Here is a 19145-nt window from a genome sequence, read left to right as displayed (position 1 = left end):
CGTCTATCATTAAACCTGGCGATCGAGCTTTCCCATAGTCTATTTCATAGTTATCTGTCCATTTTCAGTAAACCACTCATATATACAAATAAAGGTGATATGAATCCTTTTTCAAATTCCAATACCTTCATGTTCAATACCCTCGAAATGGTTCCCTGTTGTGACGCCAACGAGATAAACCCGTAGTGCTTAACCCAGACATTATCGACGTTATATGATTATCTACTCTTCCTCTACCTCTTCATTAGTTTCCCCAACCGCTTGAGCCCCCGCCATACGCTCAGCTTGATCCCCTTCCTGCAAAAGATCGTCCAAATTGTCTCCGTATAGTATCTTCAGGATTTCGGGCATGCCAGTGGTAGCTTTAGCTAACAAAACAAGGTCGACAATTCTGCGGAATAGTATGATCGCTAGTAGAGTAATCATGGCGATGTTCATAATAGCTGTACCCCAGGCCATGAAAAAGCCTAAGATTATGGTGATGGCGAACATAATTATTGCCTGGAATCCAGCACCCATCTGCAGACTGGATGACCTGTCAAGTGAGACACCTCTCACCCAGCCGTAAAGATACGGAAGTCCTAAATCTTTGGCCCTCTGTTGAAAAATCTGGCTGACGAATTGAATGGCTTCAAGATCGTCTGGAGATACTGCGTCTTGTCTCGGTTGCTGATCCGTGGCCACTGTAAGATTCGCAGCCGTGCGTTTGGTCAGATTTTCCTCTATCGACTTGACTTGTCTTTTGTAATCTCGGATAAGGTTAGAAAAACAGGAATTCTTGTCATGGTCATCAGAGTACTTACCTGCATGGCTTTCCATAGCCGCAAACAGAGGCAGTGCAAGAAGAGCCAGTGGGACAATCTGTCCAAAACCCCAATCATCTGGGTCACCAGACATGCCTATTGTAGTGACACGAAAGGTAAAGATGGACGCAACTCCATAGACATTACCAGACCAAAGCCAGAACAGTCTCCATACGAAGGAGCCACGACACTGGTGAAATGTCCATCGCTCAACTATCCAAATAATTGGAAGCCATAGCTGAGATCGGCTTGTGGATTCGGACCGAAGAAGATCCAAAGCTCTTAGTTGAAGCCAATGATCCAGAAGGGTATTTCGTTCCCCTTCACGAACTTTGCGCCATATCTCCTTGAGGGTCGTTGTCTTGGGACGTTGGTTGGATAGTTCCAATTGTAGTTGGTGGTATGTCTCTTTAAGATGGCCTGAGTGAGCTGTGTCATTTACCAAGTTGAACTCAATGTATAAGACCAGTGCTTCTTTCTCGATTGTACTGAGATTCAGTGTGGAATCTCCGCCAAGGAACTGTTGTAACCGTCTCGGAACAACCCGTATGGATTGCATTTCAATGTCAGAACCAGCCGTGATATTACTCTCATTACCGAGCCCCGCTGTTGGTGAAGTAATTTTGTGGCCCTGGGAGTGCCAACCAGCTGGTTCAATGTCTCGTGGTCCCTTTGTATATAGAAGCTGAACCGTCTCGTACGTACCATAGAGAACGGTAAGAGGAACGAATAGACTGGTGAAGCTAGTAGAAATAGTGCCTCCGTCCATGTTAAAGTCCTCTACAGCACAAGCAAAGTAGACGTGCGTTTTCATATCCCAACTGTAAGACAACTGGACAATGAGCATAAAAACGAGCATACCAGAACCTGAAACCATAGCAAGTACTCGGACAAACTTTGCGACACTGTTTTCCACCAGGCGATCCAGATAGAATGGAAAACAACCAAGGTGGACAGTTGATGCGAGAGTTCCCAATCCTACAACAACATTGACTGAGTAGATGGTTATCTCGCCATATATGATGAACGCAGCGATGAGTATAGCGACTTGAGAAACAAGAAGTTGATCGCTTGTTGAAAGTAGGAAGGCCTTGTAGGCAGTGACTCGCTCGTTTCGGGTGTCAACTACTTTGACAATTTTGAGCTTCGGGAATAAAGATCGTAGTCCATGGTATATGCGTCTTATTCCGGTAACCATGACAGCATCTCCCGTGTTGAGAAGTCGTGAGGGTACGGACAGAGTGAAAAACGCAAAGGCCAGGACGATGATTACGGTTGCAGATGTTGCAACGAAAGCTATCAGGACCTAAAAGGCATCAATATCGGATCTCAGACACATAGTAACTTACTTACTCCCAATCCAGCAATGTCAGCGTCGAATTCAACTTCTTCGAGTGACACAAGCCTCGATAATCTTGAAGAGTCACAATCCATCGTTCATAAAGTAAGTCTGTTAAATCGATATATCGTAGGTACGACTCTGCAGCCTGATGGAGTGTTAAGGACGTAGGCAGTCTTTTGATTCAACTTGTCAATGAATAGAAAAGGAAGTTCAGGATCGTAGCCTACGCAGTCAAGTCACCGACTTTATCTTTATTATCTCCTAATTTCTACAGCCTGATTTGTAACTCAAGTCCTGCTTTGCTTTTTCGAGACCGCCACTTGAAGGGTTGAAAAGCGTTCGTAATATTGGGGGCGGGCTGGCCCAATGATACTGAAGGATAACTTTCAGCTCTGATGCTGTGTAACAAGACTCATTGATAAAATTGGAATAAGGCCCAAGAATGGTAAGTAAAAATAGACTATTGGGTGAGAGCAAAGCGGCATCTCACTTTCAGGCGCTAAGCCTACTTGAAGAGAACAGTAAAAAGTAAATCATTTAAGGCTAGACGCGTCAGGCTCTAATGCTCTAAATGTTGAAGAAGATCAACACGTAGTTGCTGTGGTGGTAGCTGACTTACGATAATGATGTGGTACTTGTTTGAAAGGTCTATAATTGCTACTTGTTGTCTGGCTGACATCGAACTCCGCTACAATGGTTGTCAACAACCATCATCTTCCGTAGTATAGTGGTCAGTATGCAAGCTTGTCACGCTTGAGACCCGGGTTCAATTCCCGGCGGGAGAGTTCCAGCCACCTGCGATACGCAGGGTTCTCTTTTTTTTTTTTTTTTTTTTTTTTTCTTTTCTAGAAGGGGGGGAGGCACTTGATACTGCTATTTTTACTACTTCATGTTTCATCCACCATAACAAGACTGTCTTGAACTGATTCTCGGGCGGTCTTGTAGAGTAATCCTAGCATAACTGAGTCATATGTCTGAAATATTAGCTCTTTCTTTCAACAGTTTTATTTAATAGCGTGAATAAATGTTGGACTATTCCTGTATTCTTGTCCTACCCAGCCTCTTTTGGAAACGGATATCCATTCTTCTCAAAGAACTAGCTTCTTGCGCCAGCGTTCGACAACATATCAACAATGTATCTCTGCCCAGATAAAGCAGCATGTTGTATCGGCGTCATCATCTGCCAATCGCTCGCCTCAACATCAGCACCTCTCTCCAAGAGCAATCTCACAATACTTCCGTGTCCCTTCGCAGCTGCCAACATCAGTGGTGTACATTGTCTCGTGTCTCTCGCTTCAATATAAGCACCACTCGCCAGAAGTAAACTAGTAGTTTCCTCATGCTCTCCTAGCACGGCTGCGGCTAAAGGTGTATGTTGACTGATGTTTTGTGTTTCGATCCTAGCTCCCTTTTGGAGCAATCGCGCCGCCGTCTTTGTGTGCCCGCCTATTGCTGCTTTCGAAAGTGGAGTATCACCATCCTCGTCCTTGGATTCCATGTTGGCAGCCTTTTCCAGGAGCAAGCCTACCACCTCTTCATGCCCCTGTAGTGCAGCAAGTGTCAGAGCTGTGCCTCCTGTACCGGATCGCGCCTCGACATTAGCTCCCTTTTCAAGTAAGAGAGCCACTGTTTCTTTATGTCCACCGTAAGATGCGTAGATTAATGGTGTGAGTTTGCTCTCATTGAATGCTTCCAGCTGTGCGCCATGGTTGAGAAGGATCTTGGCTATCCGTGTTTTGCCATGGCATGCAGCTGCTGAGAGTGCCGTGGTGCCATAATTGTATTTCGCCTCAGTATCTGATCCTTTGTCAAGAAGTAGATCTGCAAACTCAGGCTTCGAGTTCGCAACGGCCCATAAAAGAGGTGATATGTCCTTTGTATGTTGCCCAGCTTCCACTGGCCACGAATAGGACTTTTGTTCTACCCTTTCCAATAACCTCTGGATGGTCTGTTCAAACCAATTTCCTGGGCCATGTACGACTTCTCCTTTGCCCAACGAACATCGTAGTTGACACTTTGAATGACCGTGTGTATAAGTGGTCTTACCGTCCAAAATGCTCTGAACCTTCAACCTCTTACTTTGGTACTTCTCATAAGAACTCAGGCGCCCCTGTATCTGAGCTTCCTCGGCAACAATGCGGTCCGTGAGGCTGTCGATATCCTTTTGTACTAACTTCTTCCTTTCAGCCAGTTTCTTCTCTTCTTCTTCGATCTCTCGCAATGTAGCCTTGACAGATTCACGACGATCTTTCAATGCTGATATACTCTTAAGGGCCGGACCTTCTGCTGTACCCGCAAGATATTCTTTCTTTAAAGCATCCATGAAATCGTATTTGAGCTTTGCTGTCAGAAGCGCCGAAGCTTTGTTGCCATCAATTGGGGTCTTGTTTGTGCGACCTAAGCTGACCAAACAAACCTCCCCTTGCGGGACAGCTTCCCGACTACTGGTGACTTTGACCTCAATAACTCCGTTATCGGCCACTCTCAACTTGCGATTCTTTGGATCAATGAATTCCAGGCTGTTATCTATATCCTTCAACTCCAGGTCTTTGAATGCTTGTATCACAAAGCTGTGCGTAGTTGATGCTCCGTCAGAAGGGTTCAGTTCGATCACCACTATCAAGTCTTGGCTTTTCGCATCACCGGACGTGAATCGAAGCAGATGAGTTTTGGCACCAGATTTGCTATCCCCTCTGTAAAGCAAAGCACGACTTCTCTCCCACTCAAGTGGCGGATAAGTCTCTGCTAACTTTAGGCCAATCTTCTTGTAACCTTGAACATGTAGCCAGACACTTTTCCCTGTCGTTTGTGCAGGGCGAGATTGCCGATCAACTCTGATTCGGATGTTCGGGGTCGGATGCCCGACTGGTGGTTTTGTAACCAGTATCGATCCACAATGTTGTGGTCTGATGTATCCGGTTGCGGAAGACTTTGTAAACAAAGGGATGGCGATTACTTGGGTGTCGTTGCCTTCTAAGGAGCAGTTAAGCGCACCGTAGCGCATATTGTGTTCGTTGCAATGTATTGTCAAGGACGTGTTGACATAACCACCCGATACAGTGAAGGTGCTGCTGGGTTTGAAGTCCTGGATATTCGACACTATACGTCCACAACGAGCGAAGTCCTTAGGAGAGGAAGCAAAAGCTCCAGCTGAGATTGCCTGAGATAATTTAGTGGTTTGTCCACTAAGATCAGCATCAAAGGTTCCCCAAGCAAGAATAGAGTCGTCTGTTGTTTGCTCCAGTATCTTCAATTGCAGACGCTCAAATGCCTTTGCACCTTCGCCGTAAATCATCGGCATTGAGATGTTGAATATTCCTAAAAGACAGTAGGCCATATCTTCTTCTCTTTTCGTTTCCCGTTTTGCCGCCCATGACATCCGTTGTGCCACGCTTGCCTGACGGAAGTCGGCCCAGCCAAGCAAAAACTTTCGAGGGATATCTGTGATATTCCCAATCTCACTCGATAGATCAGCTTTGGTGCCGATGAAATTCCATTCTTGGTCGTAGAAGCGTGACTCGACGGGCGCCAATAGTTCCTGCAATGTCCAGCCGCGTTGAAACCAGGAACTTGTGTAAAATTTGGACGCCGGGTCCCAGATATTGTCGCCTTTGGGTACATCGCTCATGTAGGTGTAGCAGACCGAAGCTTTGCGATACCACTGGAACATGGAATTAATAGCCTCATCGAGCTCCTTTGAGCTGTCCTTGTTGATGCAGCATGTGTCGATCCAGATATACTTGATTTTGTCTTTCTTGGCCTGTTTGCAGCAGCCTAGGACTTTTGCCATTCCGACCTTTTTCGTTGAGCCATTTGTCATGTCGGAGAATGAGACCTCTTCTTTGTCGTCGCCCCATCTGTGGGAGAGAATTGCGTATGGGGGAATGCGATCTCCGAAGAACTCCTTCATTTTCAACGTGCTCACATTGATGAGATGCATGGTTTAAACGATCCTTTACTTTGACTAGGCGAGTTATGAGTCGAGTGGGAGAAGTACAAAACATGCATTTACTAGCGACGGCGTGGCCACAAGAACTGTGTCTTTACACAATGAAATAAGTTCATGCAAGAATACCGTGCGCTTGGTGAGGAGAAGAGGAGCGAGAAACTTCTGTGTAAACTTGACACAATTTTCAAGAATCAGGCTGCCAGCTTATCTTACCAATGTTGTCAAGCGGCTCAGCAGTCAGCGGAGTATCAAAAGCATGCCTGCCACCTTGTTACCTGGCTACCCGGTCAGATCAAATGCGGGGTTTTCTTGTACAATCAACCCTTCAGTCCGCCTCGTGGAACAACTCGTGTGCATGCAGTATGCTAAGCCAAGGCAGAACACAACCGGTGTCACAATAAGAGAGTTGATTCCATTATATTTCATATGATTGAGGCTTAGTCACTTTTGTAATTCCCTTCCGTTTATCCTCGTTGTATCTTGTGCCTTCAGAAGATCCATGTCATAGGGTCAGCTGCCCCGCCGTTCAGAAACCCATCAGTAAGCTACATAATGTTAGTATGTTGCACTCGCATAACAAGAGTCTTACTCACCATTAAGTTCCAGTCCTCTCCAAAATCAATTGGGTCACTCAGCGTCTGGAACTCCCCACCATCAGGTTCCAGCTGCGCCACCAGCGACTCAAACACGCTCAAAGCCTCCTTTGCTGCCTCTTCTCCAGCCCGAATCATAGCCTGAGCAATATCTTCTTTTGGTACACGATTCATCATGCCTTTAATCTGTGCCAATATCAATGAAGTTATCAAATGACCCTTGATGTTCGTCTCGCCCGCCTGGATACACTGTAACGTCCATGGTTTCGTGTCTTGCATCATGTTAAATACATCAGTTTGGACCGGTGTCGATGAAAAGGCGTCTTCTTCTTGTACCTGGTTCCTTAGATCGAGTAGGAGAATTGCACTGGCTAACCACGTTGATGTTCGGAAAAAGCCCGAGCTGCAGACGATGAAACGCGTGAATTCGGTATCATCATTCGCGGCACCACGTGCAATTGACCATGACCTAAAAGAAGTTTCAATGGCCATCTTTCTTGAGAAAGCATAACTCGGTTCTGTTAGAGATACCCCGAAGAACGGAAAATGAAGAGCGCCCAGATAGCGGCGCATGATAAAATCCATCGCGGACAGCTCGAACTGTGTTGGTGATATTTCGTTCTTCTTGGAGCTTTGGAGAGTGTGGATTGCCTCTTTGTATGAGGCCTTGAGTTCAGAGTCTAGGCGTAATGTTTCTTGGTACGAGTCTCCCTGTCGAAGATCGTTGAGCAGCTTCGCTACGCTCAGACGAGCCGGATATGTCTTTCGCATTGCTCTCGCGGTGGAAGTCTGGGTAAAGACATTGTTAGGCCTCGATATGGGATTCTCGGCCATGATCTGCTCGTCATCAAAATTGCCGGGAAGTTCGGTATCAAAGTCGTCTGTTGATATCATTGGCGACCCTCCACACGCCATACTTGACTGTAAACACATCTCGAGTATAGTATTCCAGATTCTCCTTCGCATCTCGCAAACAAACGTCGGGGTTTGAGGAAGATGCGTTGGATCTCGGTGTAAGCCCATCGACATGGCTGTTCTTAGAAGCGAGCCACATGCGATCCAAAGTGTTTCGCCTCCAACAGATAAATTTTCTCTGGCAAGAAGCCATAAAATGTTTGTTTGCAGGAATTGGATTCCAAGCCTGGATTTGAACTCTGGCTCAGATATCCATGTCTGTGCCTCGTATATCCATTGGATAGCTGAAGACCGAAGAGAGAAGTTCTCATCGTATGTCGTCGCACCCAAAGCATGTACCAGTCTCAGTTGAACGAGAAACTCTCGGTCAGGTTCTGTTTCTGAATCCCAGAGAGCATCGTAGTTCTTCCTGAATGTGGGTATATGCAAGATACGATACAGCTTCTCTATTGTACCAAGATAACACTCGACAAGACTGTCAGAAACAACTCGAGAAACCAGATGTGTGGTAAGCAATGTCGGCCATTCGGGAGCGCGTAGTTTCTTGATGCGTTTACCAACAGCTTTGCACTTTTGGTAGTATTTGATAAGATCCGAGGCCTCGTTTGTATTTTTGTCGATAATTTCCAGAATATCTCGAAGCTGTACCAGTCAGTTCCCTGGCGACTAATAGTTGAGCGAGACTTACCAAAGGTAACCCAGTCACGAAATGACTTTGCCCAAATAATCGGGTTTTGTGAGAAATCGCACGGGGTATCGCCAGTAGTCCGCCAGGCTGACTTTGCGAATGAAGATGAAACGTTCCCGCCAATTGCGTGGATGTCGTCTCAAAATTCGGCGTTGAGACCTGCGGTTGAAAAGTTGCTGCAGAAGATTTTGATAATTGGTCTTCAAGTAGCTTAACTTTGTTTTTCAGCGCTTCTAGTTCTGGGAGATCCGATTGGGGTCCCGTAGATGCCGAAGGAGAAAAGGTCGCGAAAATTGCTGGTTGACCTGAATGTGAGACGTTGGCAGGTTGATCCTCAGGTGTCGGTAACGATGCTGCTGGGAGGTCGTCGGCAACACGAGGAACCAGCTCTCGCCTGCTATTTCGAGCTGGTACAGAAGGTTCTGGATGATTATTCTCATAGATACATTCCCCTCGTCTTGAGCGCATACAGTTGCTACAGGGAGACCCCCGATTGCAACGCATCTTGCGTTTTCGACATAGTGTACAGGCACTGAGTAGTGGAAGTCAGTTGTTCTCATCGTTGATTAATTACAATGAGAATTACATACACAGCTGGTCTTCGACGGCGACGAATTGGCTCCATGGTTATTGTTGGAATGAGGAAATAATAAGTCTAACATTGAGAGCGGGAAATTCGGTACTTGACCAGAGTGAGATCTGCGCTAGGTGCTGGGCTAGTCTTCCGTACACCGAGTCCGACTTGTAACTCCGACTTTCACTTCAACGCCGGCTCATGTTGATTGGTCAATCTGATATTCCGAGACTAACACAATGTCGATGGCTTACGGAAGTGAACCCATTATCACTCTATAAAGCTGTCTCGATCTCTCGTTCGACTATATCAGGTTTCGAACGCAATACAAAGTCGACTTATCCCAACCATAGTCATCTAAGATTTTTATCTTCACTCCGGGAATCTCCGCAACCAGATTTACTTTTAATCTTTACCATGTCTTACAAGAGCTCGTCTAAACAAGATAGCTTCAGAGGACAGGACGTCTCTATTCCGAACAAGGAAGATTCTCTGATTCTCGATGAGAATACTGATCCAGAATTCAATCCTGCGCCTGACGGTGGTCTGGAAGCCTGGCTAGTCGCTGCAGGTGCGGCCTGTATTTTCTTCTCGTGTCTCGGCTTCGCCAACTCATTCGGCGTCCTTCAAGAATATTACATGAGCCACCAACTTCGCGGTCACTCAGCAGATGCAATTGCGTGGATTGGATCTGTCTCAACATTTATCCAGTTCGCTGCCGGGGCATTGAGCGGACCGTTGTTTGATCGCTACGGCGCTTGGGTATGTTCTTTAAATACTGATAGTGGTGTTATACTAACACTTTCTTAGGTGGTTAGGCCAGCTGCAGTCACTTACATCTTTGCAACCATGATGACTAGCCTTTGCACAGAGTACTGGCACTTTATGCTTGCCCAGGGTGTCTTGATGGGCAGCGCGATGGCATTTCTCCAGATTCCCGCCTTCGCAGCTGTATCTCAGTACTTTGATAAGAAAAGAGCGGCGGCTTTTGGGATAGCAGTCTCTGGCTCTTCTATTGGTGGCATTGTCTTTCCAATTGCTTTGTCTAAAATGCTGAATGACTCTTCCCTTGGCTTCGGTTGGTCAATCCGAATCATGGGTTTTGTCATGATACCTTTCATGTCATTCTCTTGTATCACTGTCAGGTCTCGCTTACCCGGTCGAAAGACGTCATTTTTCCTTCCGGAAGCTTTCAAGAACCCGTTATTTCTGCTCGTCATTTCGTCACTGTTTTTTCTGTTCATTGGCATGTTTGCGCCATTGTTCTTCATCCCTACATACGCTGTTTCAAGAGGCGTCAACCCAACATTGGCATCTTACTTCCTTGCCATCACGAACGCTGCATCAACTTTTGGGCGGGTCATACCGGGAGTACTTGCGGACAAATATGGCCGACTGAACGTCTACTCCCTTGGTGGACTCTCAACTGGCGTCGTTATTCTCTGCATGAACGAGGCGAAGAGTACAGCAGCATTGGTTGTGTATGCAGCAGTCTTTGGGTTTACTTCAGGCACAATCATCTCGGGCGTTTCTGCCGCCTTTACTCTTGTGGTCAAGGACCCTCGAGATAACGGTACTTATATGGGAATGGGGTTGGCAGTCAGTTCTCTTGCCGCTTTGATTGGGCCGCCCGTGAATGGTGCTCTCGTTGATCGGTATGGTGGATTTTTCGAGGTGTCAGTATTCAGTGGTGTGATGTGCTTATTTGGGGGCTGTCTTGCAGTTTGTGCCAAGATGAGAACAGTGGAAGGGGTCTTCGGGAGAGTCTAGCATCAATCGGCATTACTACATGGTTATAACTTAAACACAGAAGTATAACAGCGAATCCAACAGTTAGTCTCCCCGTCTTAGGGTATAAAAATAAGTAATCTAAGAAGTCTAGTCTAAGTAGCCTAAACTGATCTAATAATTTTATCTCTTATATCCCCAGTGGTTAATGTTTCTGACGTGCGGTCTGACTCACCCGGCAACCGAGTTGAGCATAGCGTCGGATATCGCCGCTGTCAACTCTTAACTCACGTTTTATAATTCATGAGAGGACTAAATAGTATAAAGTCTCCAGTTTGCCTCAGGATGGAATACGAAACCTAACTATCAATTAAACATTCTAGTCAGACATCTAAACAATATGGATTACACCACAGACGAGATCGTTAACGCCTACCAATCCGAGCGGTTGGAGTTCATAAAAGCCGACAAAGATGACACAAATCACCAGAAAATAGCCCTCGAGATTCTAAAAGACCCTGTTGTGCAGGCTCTTACTGCGCCTTCGATGCTTCAACCCAAAGGCCAACAAGACTGCAAGTCATACCTTCAATCTGTCTGCGACTCCCTTCTAGGCGTCGCCATTTGTTTACGCGACGAGAACACCAAAACGCCCACCGTCATTGGTATCATGTGCATTGGCTGGGGTGGCATTTCTCCCAATGTCGCCCATCACCGCAATGCAGAAATCGGCATCACTCTTATCAAGGAGCATCAGGGCAAAGGCTACGGACGAGAAGCTATTAATTGGATACTCGACTGGGGCTTTCGACATGCTGGTCTGCATACCATTGGGATCTCAACAGCTTCGTACAACCCACGAGCTGTTCACCTTTATGAGAGCATGGGGTTTGTGCATGAGGGTAGTAGAAGGGCAACGATCTGGCAAAATCGTGGATGGCATGATTTGATCAACTTTGGAATGACGGAAGCGGAATGGGAGACTCTACGGGGATTACCACAGTTACAAAACTAGTTAGCATTCACATATAATGGATACGAGAGTGGTAAAATCCTTCTTCTTTATTAATTCCTCCAGTATCCCTCTTAACATGCCTCCCTATTCCAAACCCATGCCATTCCCCAATATATCCCTTCTCAGCCCCAACTATCCATGCCTCAGCTCATCCATAATCCAGGTAATTGTCGTCGGGTCGCCTCATAATAGTCTGTCGCAAGTGAATTTGATGGAAAGTAGTTTTCTAATCGGCAAATCGTCGTGATCGGTAAGCAGGTTCGGTAAGTCGTCGATGTCGCTGGCGTGTCGTCGAGTTGTCGCTCCATTCCCATTCCTTCACGTTCGCATTCGTCGTCCCATCTCTTTCTAGAGCATTGATTGTCTTTCCGATACCAATTTCGACCATTTGATCTTCAACTTCCATCTCTTTCGCTCTTTTATCATTCGCTGATCCATCATCCATCATCGGTACTCGTCGGTCATCGTTCATCGTTCATCGGTCGCATTCGTCGATAGTCGTCGATATTAGTCGTCGGGCTAAGTCATCGGGCAAAGTCGTCGGGCATAATCTTCAGGTTTAGTCGTCGGGTTTAGTCGTCGGAATTTATCGGTAGTCTCAGTCGTCGATTAATTGAAATGAATTTCCGTTTCGTCTTGATAGATGCTGTGATGATGTTGTCGAGCCACACTGCTATCTGAACAAAGTCTTTGTCAGAACCCGAAACCTAGTGAATGATACATAAATCTTACTAGTACGATTGTTTGGCGCTGCTTTGCATAATCATAGTTCTTGCCAAAAAGAAGTACTACGGAGCGCAACTAAATCGCATAGGGAAGCGTTCGAGTCGGCGTCGGGAAAGTATCCGAGGTATCCGGCCATATCTTGTATCGGAGACAAATAAATTCCATTTCGAAATCCCCTTCCTTTGCCTTGATGAGTAGTAACAACAATGAGTCTCGTAGCGATCTTCGAGCGTGACTATGGATGGCTGTTGTTCTATCGCACATCAGTCATGGATGAAAGGCGAGGTGATACGCAACATCGTTGGATCCAGGCTCGACGTGGGGTGGAATTCATGCAGGGATTGAGTCTAGGGTTGTCACTGATTATGCGGAAGGTTTCGAGTGGTGCTGAGGTTGACGAAAGGGCAGCGAATTCTCCAGTATTATGGCACGACTATATCAATGAACAATCCTCGAGGTCCGGTAAAACTAGATTCGACGATCGATGGTAACAGATCCGAGGGTCAAGGCGTTGTAGTTCCGAATTTATCTAGTGTAAGCGCGCAATACGACGCAGCAAAAGAAGGCTTCAACCTGGCCCGGCATGGGCAGAAACCCATATATCTGGCAATACATGGCACATATTGACGACTCGGCTCATGAGTTCCGTATCGGTAGCTTTATCTCAGACTGGTGAAGGGCTAGTGGAGGGGAGAGTGAAGGGCATAACGTTCTGTCATGAAGAACATATCGAAGGTCTTCATCTTATCGATGAATCGGTAGTAAACACAAACATCTTGACTGTTTGTGACCAAAATCTGATAGAGAAAAAGAGTCAAGAAATTACAATATTATCATGGCCTCTGTGGTTTTTATGTGACTTTTTTGTGGGGGAATACTAGCATCGAGTGGGTGGGCCTGATGAGTTGTGGTCATGCCCTCCATCTCACCGCCTGCGAGTTGAGTCACGATTCTGGAAAGATTTTTTATCACTCAGAAATGACCTGCATATTGGCTACTGTACGTAGACCACGTCATAGAAATAGTTGGGTAATTTTGGTCACCTTGTCTCGTTCGTTGTTACGCTATGAGACATTTCCATGTGACTCTGCTTACCCCCACCAAGACACGTTTCAAACACCCTCAGGGTACTAGAAACATCAGCTGAAAGCATAAGAGACAAAATTATTAGATCATCTTATGCTACTTAGGTTATGCTTCTTAGACTATTTATTTTTACATCCCAAGACTCAAGGTGCTAACCTTTCTGCTACACAGTATCCGTAGACACGGGACAGATATTGAGACCAAACGTAACAAGATTGGACATATTGGAAGACGATACTCAACAGGTATTTTAATTCGAGAAGCTACGTGTCTCTGTTTGAACAAATCACAGCCACAATGTAATGTGCTGGCGCCGACAGGTGGTTGGGCTGAGATGACCTGGCGCAACATGCAACCCTTCCACATTCGAATACCCGACACGTGAGGTGCCAAATGAACGGATTTCAGCGCCAAATCTGTCAAATTGCAAAATAAAATATCACTGAACGGTTATATGATCTGTCAAACAACTTTGAACTACATAGCTGTTGCTCACCGGAGTCACAAGATAGTCAAAACAGAACTGTGAATAGTTTTGAACGAACATTTATCACTAGTTACAAAGAAAACAACAAGATCTACGTAGCTAGTTTCGTAGGTTCTGTTCCTGCATAATGGAAATGTGATGTGGTGACTGGTGGTGGTGACAACACATTTGACCAATATCCACCAACTAAAAGACTGCTTCAGTGGTCTCGCAGTTCATAGCCTGTGAAAATTACGTCATGGGGACGGAAAAGGGACGGTAATGAGTCAACAGACGTCAAAATTTCGGAAAACTCTTGAAAAACCGCCAACTGACCTCAAATATTGTTATATATCTCAAACTTTCTCGAATAAAAATAACAAGAAACTCAGGCTCAATGGTCTAGCGGTATGATTCCTGCTTTGGGTGCTCCACTTTCATGCAGGAGGTCCCGGGTTCAATCCCCGGTTGAGCCCTCAAGATTAACTTTTTGAATCTGACATGTTTTGGGCCAACACCAACTTTATTTTTGTGTAGAGAGGACACGACAACCTGAGGAACTACTAGCATAACTAAACTCGTAACTAGGCTACTGGTGGCAGTAAAGCATCGACATCTGGGCTCCAGCCGTCGTTGTTGGAAATGGTGATAGTGTTGTCTCCCTCCTCCAGGTCAAAGAACCCACGGCTCAACCCAGTCTGCGAGAGATGCCTCGTCGATAGAAACGCAAGCTTCTGCGACTTTCCATTAACTGAAACAGTTGCGTAACGGGAACCTGTGTCACCATTTCGGTACTTGATGTTGATGGTGCTCAACCCACCCGAGCTCTTGACACTCTTGAACGTGAGGGTACCCTTCTTGTCTCCACCAATGTATCCAACAGCTTTGCTACCACTGCACTCGTTGCAAGAGATGACCCTCGCATCGTTAGCCATCACGGCATTTTCGCCTTCGAGTTTTGTCATCTTGGTTTCGGACCAGGTTCCCTTTGAGACATTTGGTGACCAAGAGTCGTACCAACTGAGTGTAACCTTGGTTCCTTCAACCTTGAGGGGTAGCCAGACGTAGGTGCTAGCGGCGAGATTGGTGGATACCCAGCGATCGCCGATGTAGATGGCGTTACCGTTACCCAGAGGTTGGATGTAGCTGACCTGGCTCTGATAGGTCTTTGATCCGACAGGAGCAAATTCGGTCCACGCTGACCATGGGCCAGACAGAGACTTGGCGTAGCTGTAAACCTATTCATGAATGTTAGCATCGACACAAATTCTGGTTGTTGTGGGTATCATACGTTGTCGTTTGCATCCCATCCAGTAAGGTGGGATCCAAAAATAAAGTAGTAGCCGTTCTGCTTTAGCATAGCAGGTGACTCAGCAAAGTACTTCCATTCATATGTGATTTCGGTAACATTGAGATAATCGTCGGACAAGGCCATGATTCTCGTTCCATACTCGCGCTGAGTTTGTTAGCTCGATTCCTAGAGATATCACGGAGAACTCACATCCTCAGTCATGAGATAAGCAGATCCATCATCATCCTTGAAAAGACCCATATCACGACTCTGCTTACCAAGTGGTCGGAAGCTGCGATGATAGGTATACTTTCCACAAACGCTATCACCTGTAGCTACACCAACTCGAGCGTCCTTGTAGTCTGAGCTGTCGATATGCAGATACAAGACATACTTCTTCGTATCATCGTTGTAAATGACCTTAGGTCTTTCGACGATACGGTTGGGTCCAAGATCGCCCGCCTCGCTGGTGCGGGATAAGAGTGCACCTCGGTATGTCCACTCGACGAGATCAGTGGATGAGTAGCAGTTGACGTTTTGGAAGAAAGTGCCGTCGGTCTTGTCTTCGCCGATCATATAGTAGGTTCCATCAACTTCGCTGTTTTGTGTGAGCATCGATACTCGACATTTCAATTACTGAACTTACATCAAGCCATGGCCGTGTGCTTGAACATGCTCGCCAGTGTTGGTCTGATCAAGTTAGCTTCCAGTCAAATGTGTAGGATGGAGAGGATCTTACCGCAGTCCATGTGGCACCAGAGACAATATCAGCAGAAGCCTGAACAGTGCTAGCTGCAAGCGCAGCAACGAGTGCCGATAGATAATGAAGCATTTTTACTTTTATCTATGTACTCTGTTCTAAGAAGTAACAGAGTTGGCCAAGACAAAGATTAGATTCCGAGACTACCGGCAACCTTTTATACATATGTGCTCGGAGAGGGTTCTTAATTGGGCACATTCGGAGCAAGCACATGTCATGTAAAAGGAAATTAACCCATGCTGCATCCATAACCAACTTAATTCATCTATAAAGTTCCTCGTATTTTATGACTAAACTATAGCAAGCGCCCATAGGTGTATGATGCCGGATTAAATGTTTCTGTGATCGACATTGCAGATTGCCCTGTTCCGGCGTCTACACATGCGCACCAATTTGAGCATCTTGGTTTTCTCAACTTGAACCTTCCTGTTAGGATCATACCACATGATTGTCTGGCCAAGAAGCGGGGTTGGATCATCGACGTCGCATGGACTGACTGAATGGACCGGGATGTTGGCTCTGGGGAACCAAGGTAAGATCATCGGGGATATCGGAGCCGGTACTAAACCCTGTATTGGGAGTGACACCGATGCTGGTTCGGAATATTTGTGTCAGCATATAGTCTTAAACTGTATTTTAACCTCTGGTACACGATGTATGTTTAAGGTATTGTGATGCTGATGGGCACATACTATTCGAAGTTTACGACACCTCAGCTTCTCTTCCGTATTATTTTTGGGCTCCTCCGCATAGCAGTTCTATTCCGCGAACTACGACGTTGTCAAGATGGTGTCATATGGACCCTGAACGATACTTGGTCACTGAGCATGGTTCTATCACATATCACAAACTACTAGGATTCACCAAGGATATTGTCATATAACTCATTGGTGTCGCCAACATGTAGAGAGTAGAAGCGCGTTGGTGACCCCGTCAATTAAAGAGTGCTTGCATCAACTATCGAAGTACAGTTTATCCAACACCGCCATGTTCTGCATCTATACATCAACAACCTTGTCTCCAGCCTGTCCCATCGTAGCCCGGACAGTTTCCTCACTTCTGGGTTCCAGAGACTTCTTAACAGGGTTAGGAGCATCGAAAACCTCGCTGAGCTCCTCCAGCGTTCGGTCCTTGGTCTCAGGGAAGAAGAAATAGATAAAGACAGCCTCCACCAGATCCCAGAACACAAAGACAAGGTAAAAATAGTAGCCGATCTTCTCAAACGCAGGTCCAGATGAGTAAGCCAGAACAAGGGAAATGCAGCTCGATGCAAAGTTTCCAAGAGCTGTTCCCTTGGCTCGGGTAGATGTCCTCAAAGTCTCGGCAATATACATACTCTGCTGAGCAGTCCATCCTAGTGAAAATACGACACCGAAAAGGAATACAAAAGCGATGGTGGTGTTGGCTGCGTTGGTGTTGGATGGGTCGTCAACAGCCATCTTTGATGTTCCGGTGATGACTGCAAAGATGGCTGAACATGTGACGATACTGTAGAGAAGAAGAGGTCGACGACCGACTTTATCTGTCAGACGGGCACCGATAAGAGAACCAATCAGACCGATGACGCTGTTGGTAGCATTGAGAGCCAGAACCTTCTTCTCGTCCGTGATTCCAGCAGTGTTCATCATGGCGACGAGGTAGTAACTTGAAAGAGAGTTACCGGATGCTTGACCCATAATTGCCATTCCGAGAACGCAGATGAGACGTCGACGGTCATTGTGTGAACCCCAAAGATCACGGTAATCCCACCATCGCTTTTCCGAAGCCTCGGAAGAGATTTGAGCGATCATTTCCTTCATCTGCAGTTGAACAATGGGGTGATCGACAGCACCCTCGCCGTGGAACTTGGCAAGGATGGCGGCAGCTTCCTCGTGTCTGTCGTTGGCAATCAACCATCGTGGCTAGGAATCAGTCAGTATATGGTTTGGCAGTATAAAAAGCACAGGTTTTTTACCGATTCAGGGAGAAAAGCGACAAAGATGGCAACAATTCCAGAGGTAACGAGCTGGATCCAAACGGGAACTCTCCAACCGTCGTCACCTTCGATGTAAGCGCTACCGTAAACTACCCATCCGGCTATAATAGCTCCAACAGGCCACATGCAGTTGTAAAAGCCGGTGAGGGTGCCTCTCCACTACAACATTGTCAGTAACTCACAGTCAGGATTTGAAGGTATTCCTTACCTTGGGATGAGCAAGCTCGCTGACGTAGGTAGGAGCAGCGATACAACAGTAAGAAACACCGAAACCGAGCAAGAAGCGACCGCCCATGAACTGAGGCATGGCCTTTGCCGTTGCCCTGGTCACACAGTTAGCAAACAAATGGGTAGTTGGGAAGGTTGTTGTCTTACTGGATACAAGTACCGATAATGATGATGATGGCGCCAACGATCATGCCTGCTCGGCGGCCAAAGATATCCGTGGTGAAAGGGACAGTGGGGGCTGCGGCAACACTGCCGACGTTGTAGATCATGAACACAATACCGGTATCGGAACCAGAGGATTTCCTATACAAGTCAGCTTAACGATCTGGCAAGGGCTTGGGACTGCCTACATGTTGAACGTGCGCTGGTACGACTCCATACCATTGAGACCACCCATCAAGCTACCTAGCACAAACAATCAGCTATCCATAATTCATGTTTTCGAGCGAGAAACATACCATCGTATCCGTTGAGGCAACCACAGCAGTACGCAACAAACAAAACGCCATAGAGATGGAACATGGACTTTGTCCATGGTGAAAAGTGGTGGTTCTCAACTTCTTGGGCGATTTCATTGGCAAGTATCGCAGGTGCCAACTCGAGCGGCAAGTCGTCATGAAGCACATCAGTCTTCTCGTAGTCGAGAGAACCGCCTTCTTTCTTTTCCGACATGATGGCTAGCGTTTGACCAAACAATTAGGAACTGCGAGAAACGAAAATCCCAAGTCCAACCGTGAGGTTACACTCAGCATTATATAGTCATCTATCAGCCAAGCTTTTAAATATTTAACATTAGCTGTAAACAGTCAAGAAACAGCAGATCGGACATTCATCGGTCGGTGCCGTAGCCGATAGTGGACAGCGGTTCGCCGAGAATGGACTCTGAGTCGTGGATTTGCGAATAAACTCGGTCATGAGAATCTGGGGTAGAACAAGGAATAAACAGCAGTTGAAACAGGGATTCTGCGGGGGAAGGCTCGAAATGTTGATGATCGGCGTGTTGCTT

General features: G+C 46.3%; 7 protein-coding genes and 2 non-coding genes across 9 annotated transcripts; 4 read left to right on the top strand and 5 right to left on the bottom strand.

The window, feature by feature from the left end:
* Positions 1-222: 222 nt before the first annotated feature.
* FGSG_11362 (uncharacterized protein) lies at positions 223-2237 on the bottom strand (the record flags this gene model as incomplete). Its single annotated transcript, XM_011327574.1, has 3 exons — positions 223-683; positions 804-2099; positions 2153-2237. 3 exons carry the CDS (start codon positions 2235-2237, stop codon positions 223-225), a joined length of 1842 nt encoding a protein of 613 aa, XP_011325876.1.
* Positions 2238-2858: 621 nt separating this feature from the next.
* On the top strand, positions 2859-2930 carry FGSG_20798. Its single transcript has one exon. It is a non-coding gene; the product is annotated as a tRNA-Asp (tRNA).
* A 311-nt stretch (positions 2931-3241) lies between these two features.
* FGSG_11363 (uncharacterized protein) lies at positions 3242-6085 on the bottom strand (the record flags this gene model as incomplete). Its single annotated transcript, XM_011327573.1, has 1 exon — positions 3242-6085. One exon carries the CDS (start codon positions 6083-6085, stop codon positions 3242-3244), a length of 2844 nt encoding a protein of 947 aa, XP_011325875.1.
* Positions 6086-6582: 497 nt separating this feature from the next.
* FGSG_11364 (uncharacterized protein) lies at positions 6583-8915 on the bottom strand (the record flags this gene model as incomplete). The annotated part of the gene is made up of 5 exons (XM_011327572.1): positions 6583-6639; positions 6688-8244; positions 8291-8697; positions 8761-8822; positions 8881-8915. 5 exons carry the CDS (start codon positions 8913-8915, stop codon positions 6583-6585), a joined length of 2118 nt encoding a protein of 705 aa, XP_011325874.1.
* Positions 8916-9281: 366 nt separating this feature from the next.
* On the top strand, positions 9282-10634 carry FGSG_13980 (uncharacterized protein; the record flags this gene model as incomplete). The annotated part of the gene is made up of 2 exons (XM_011327571.1): positions 9282-9626; positions 9683-10634. Exon 2 carries the CDS (start codon positions 9714-9716, stop codon positions 10632-10634), a length of 921 nt encoding a protein of 306 aa, XP_011325873.1. The 5' UTR covers positions 9282-9626; positions 9683-9713.
* A 358-nt stretch (positions 10635-10992) lies between these two features.
* On the top strand, positions 10993-11607 carry FGSG_13979 (uncharacterized protein; the record flags this gene model as incomplete). Its single annotated transcript, XM_011327570.1, has 1 exon — positions 10993-11607. The coding sequence occupies one exon, from the start codon at positions 10993-10995 to the stop codon at positions 11605-11607; it is 615 nt and encodes a 204-aa protein (XP_011325872.1).
* A 2669-nt stretch (positions 11608-14276) lies between these two features.
* On the top strand, positions 14277-14361 carry FGSG_20797. Its single transcript has one exon. It is a non-coding gene; the product is annotated as a tRNA-Pro (tRNA).
* Positions 14362-14469: 108 nt separating this feature from the next.
* FGSG_11366 (uncharacterized protein) lies at positions 14470-16008 on the bottom strand (the record flags this gene model as incomplete). Its single annotated transcript, XM_011327569.1, has 5 exons — positions 14470-15123; positions 15177-15341; positions 15387-15774; positions 15823-15866; positions 15916-16008. 5 exons carry the CDS (start codon positions 16006-16008, stop codon positions 14470-14472), a joined length of 1344 nt encoding a protein of 447 aa, XP_011325871.1.
* Positions 16009-16934: 926 nt separating this feature from the next.
* FGSG_11367 (uncharacterized protein) lies at positions 16935-18811 on the bottom strand (the record flags this gene model as incomplete). The annotated part of the gene is made up of 6 exons (XM_011327568.1): positions 16935-17837; positions 17891-18070; positions 18120-18234; positions 18287-18442; positions 18490-18544; positions 18598-18811. 6 exons carry the CDS (start codon positions 18809-18811, stop codon positions 16935-16937), a joined length of 1623 nt encoding a protein of 540 aa, XP_011325870.1.
* Positions 18812-19145: the final 334 nt, after the last annotated feature.

The sequence above is a fragment of the Fusarium graminearum genome, chromosome 3, assembly GCF_000240135.3.
Source record: "Fusarium graminearum PH-1 chromosome 3, whole genome shotgun sequence".
NCBI classification, from domain to species: Eukaryota; Fungi; Ascomycota; class Sordariomycetes; order Hypocreales; family Nectriaceae; genus Fusarium; species Fusarium graminearum.
This window is presented reverse-complemented; position numbering and strand designations above follow the sequence as displayed.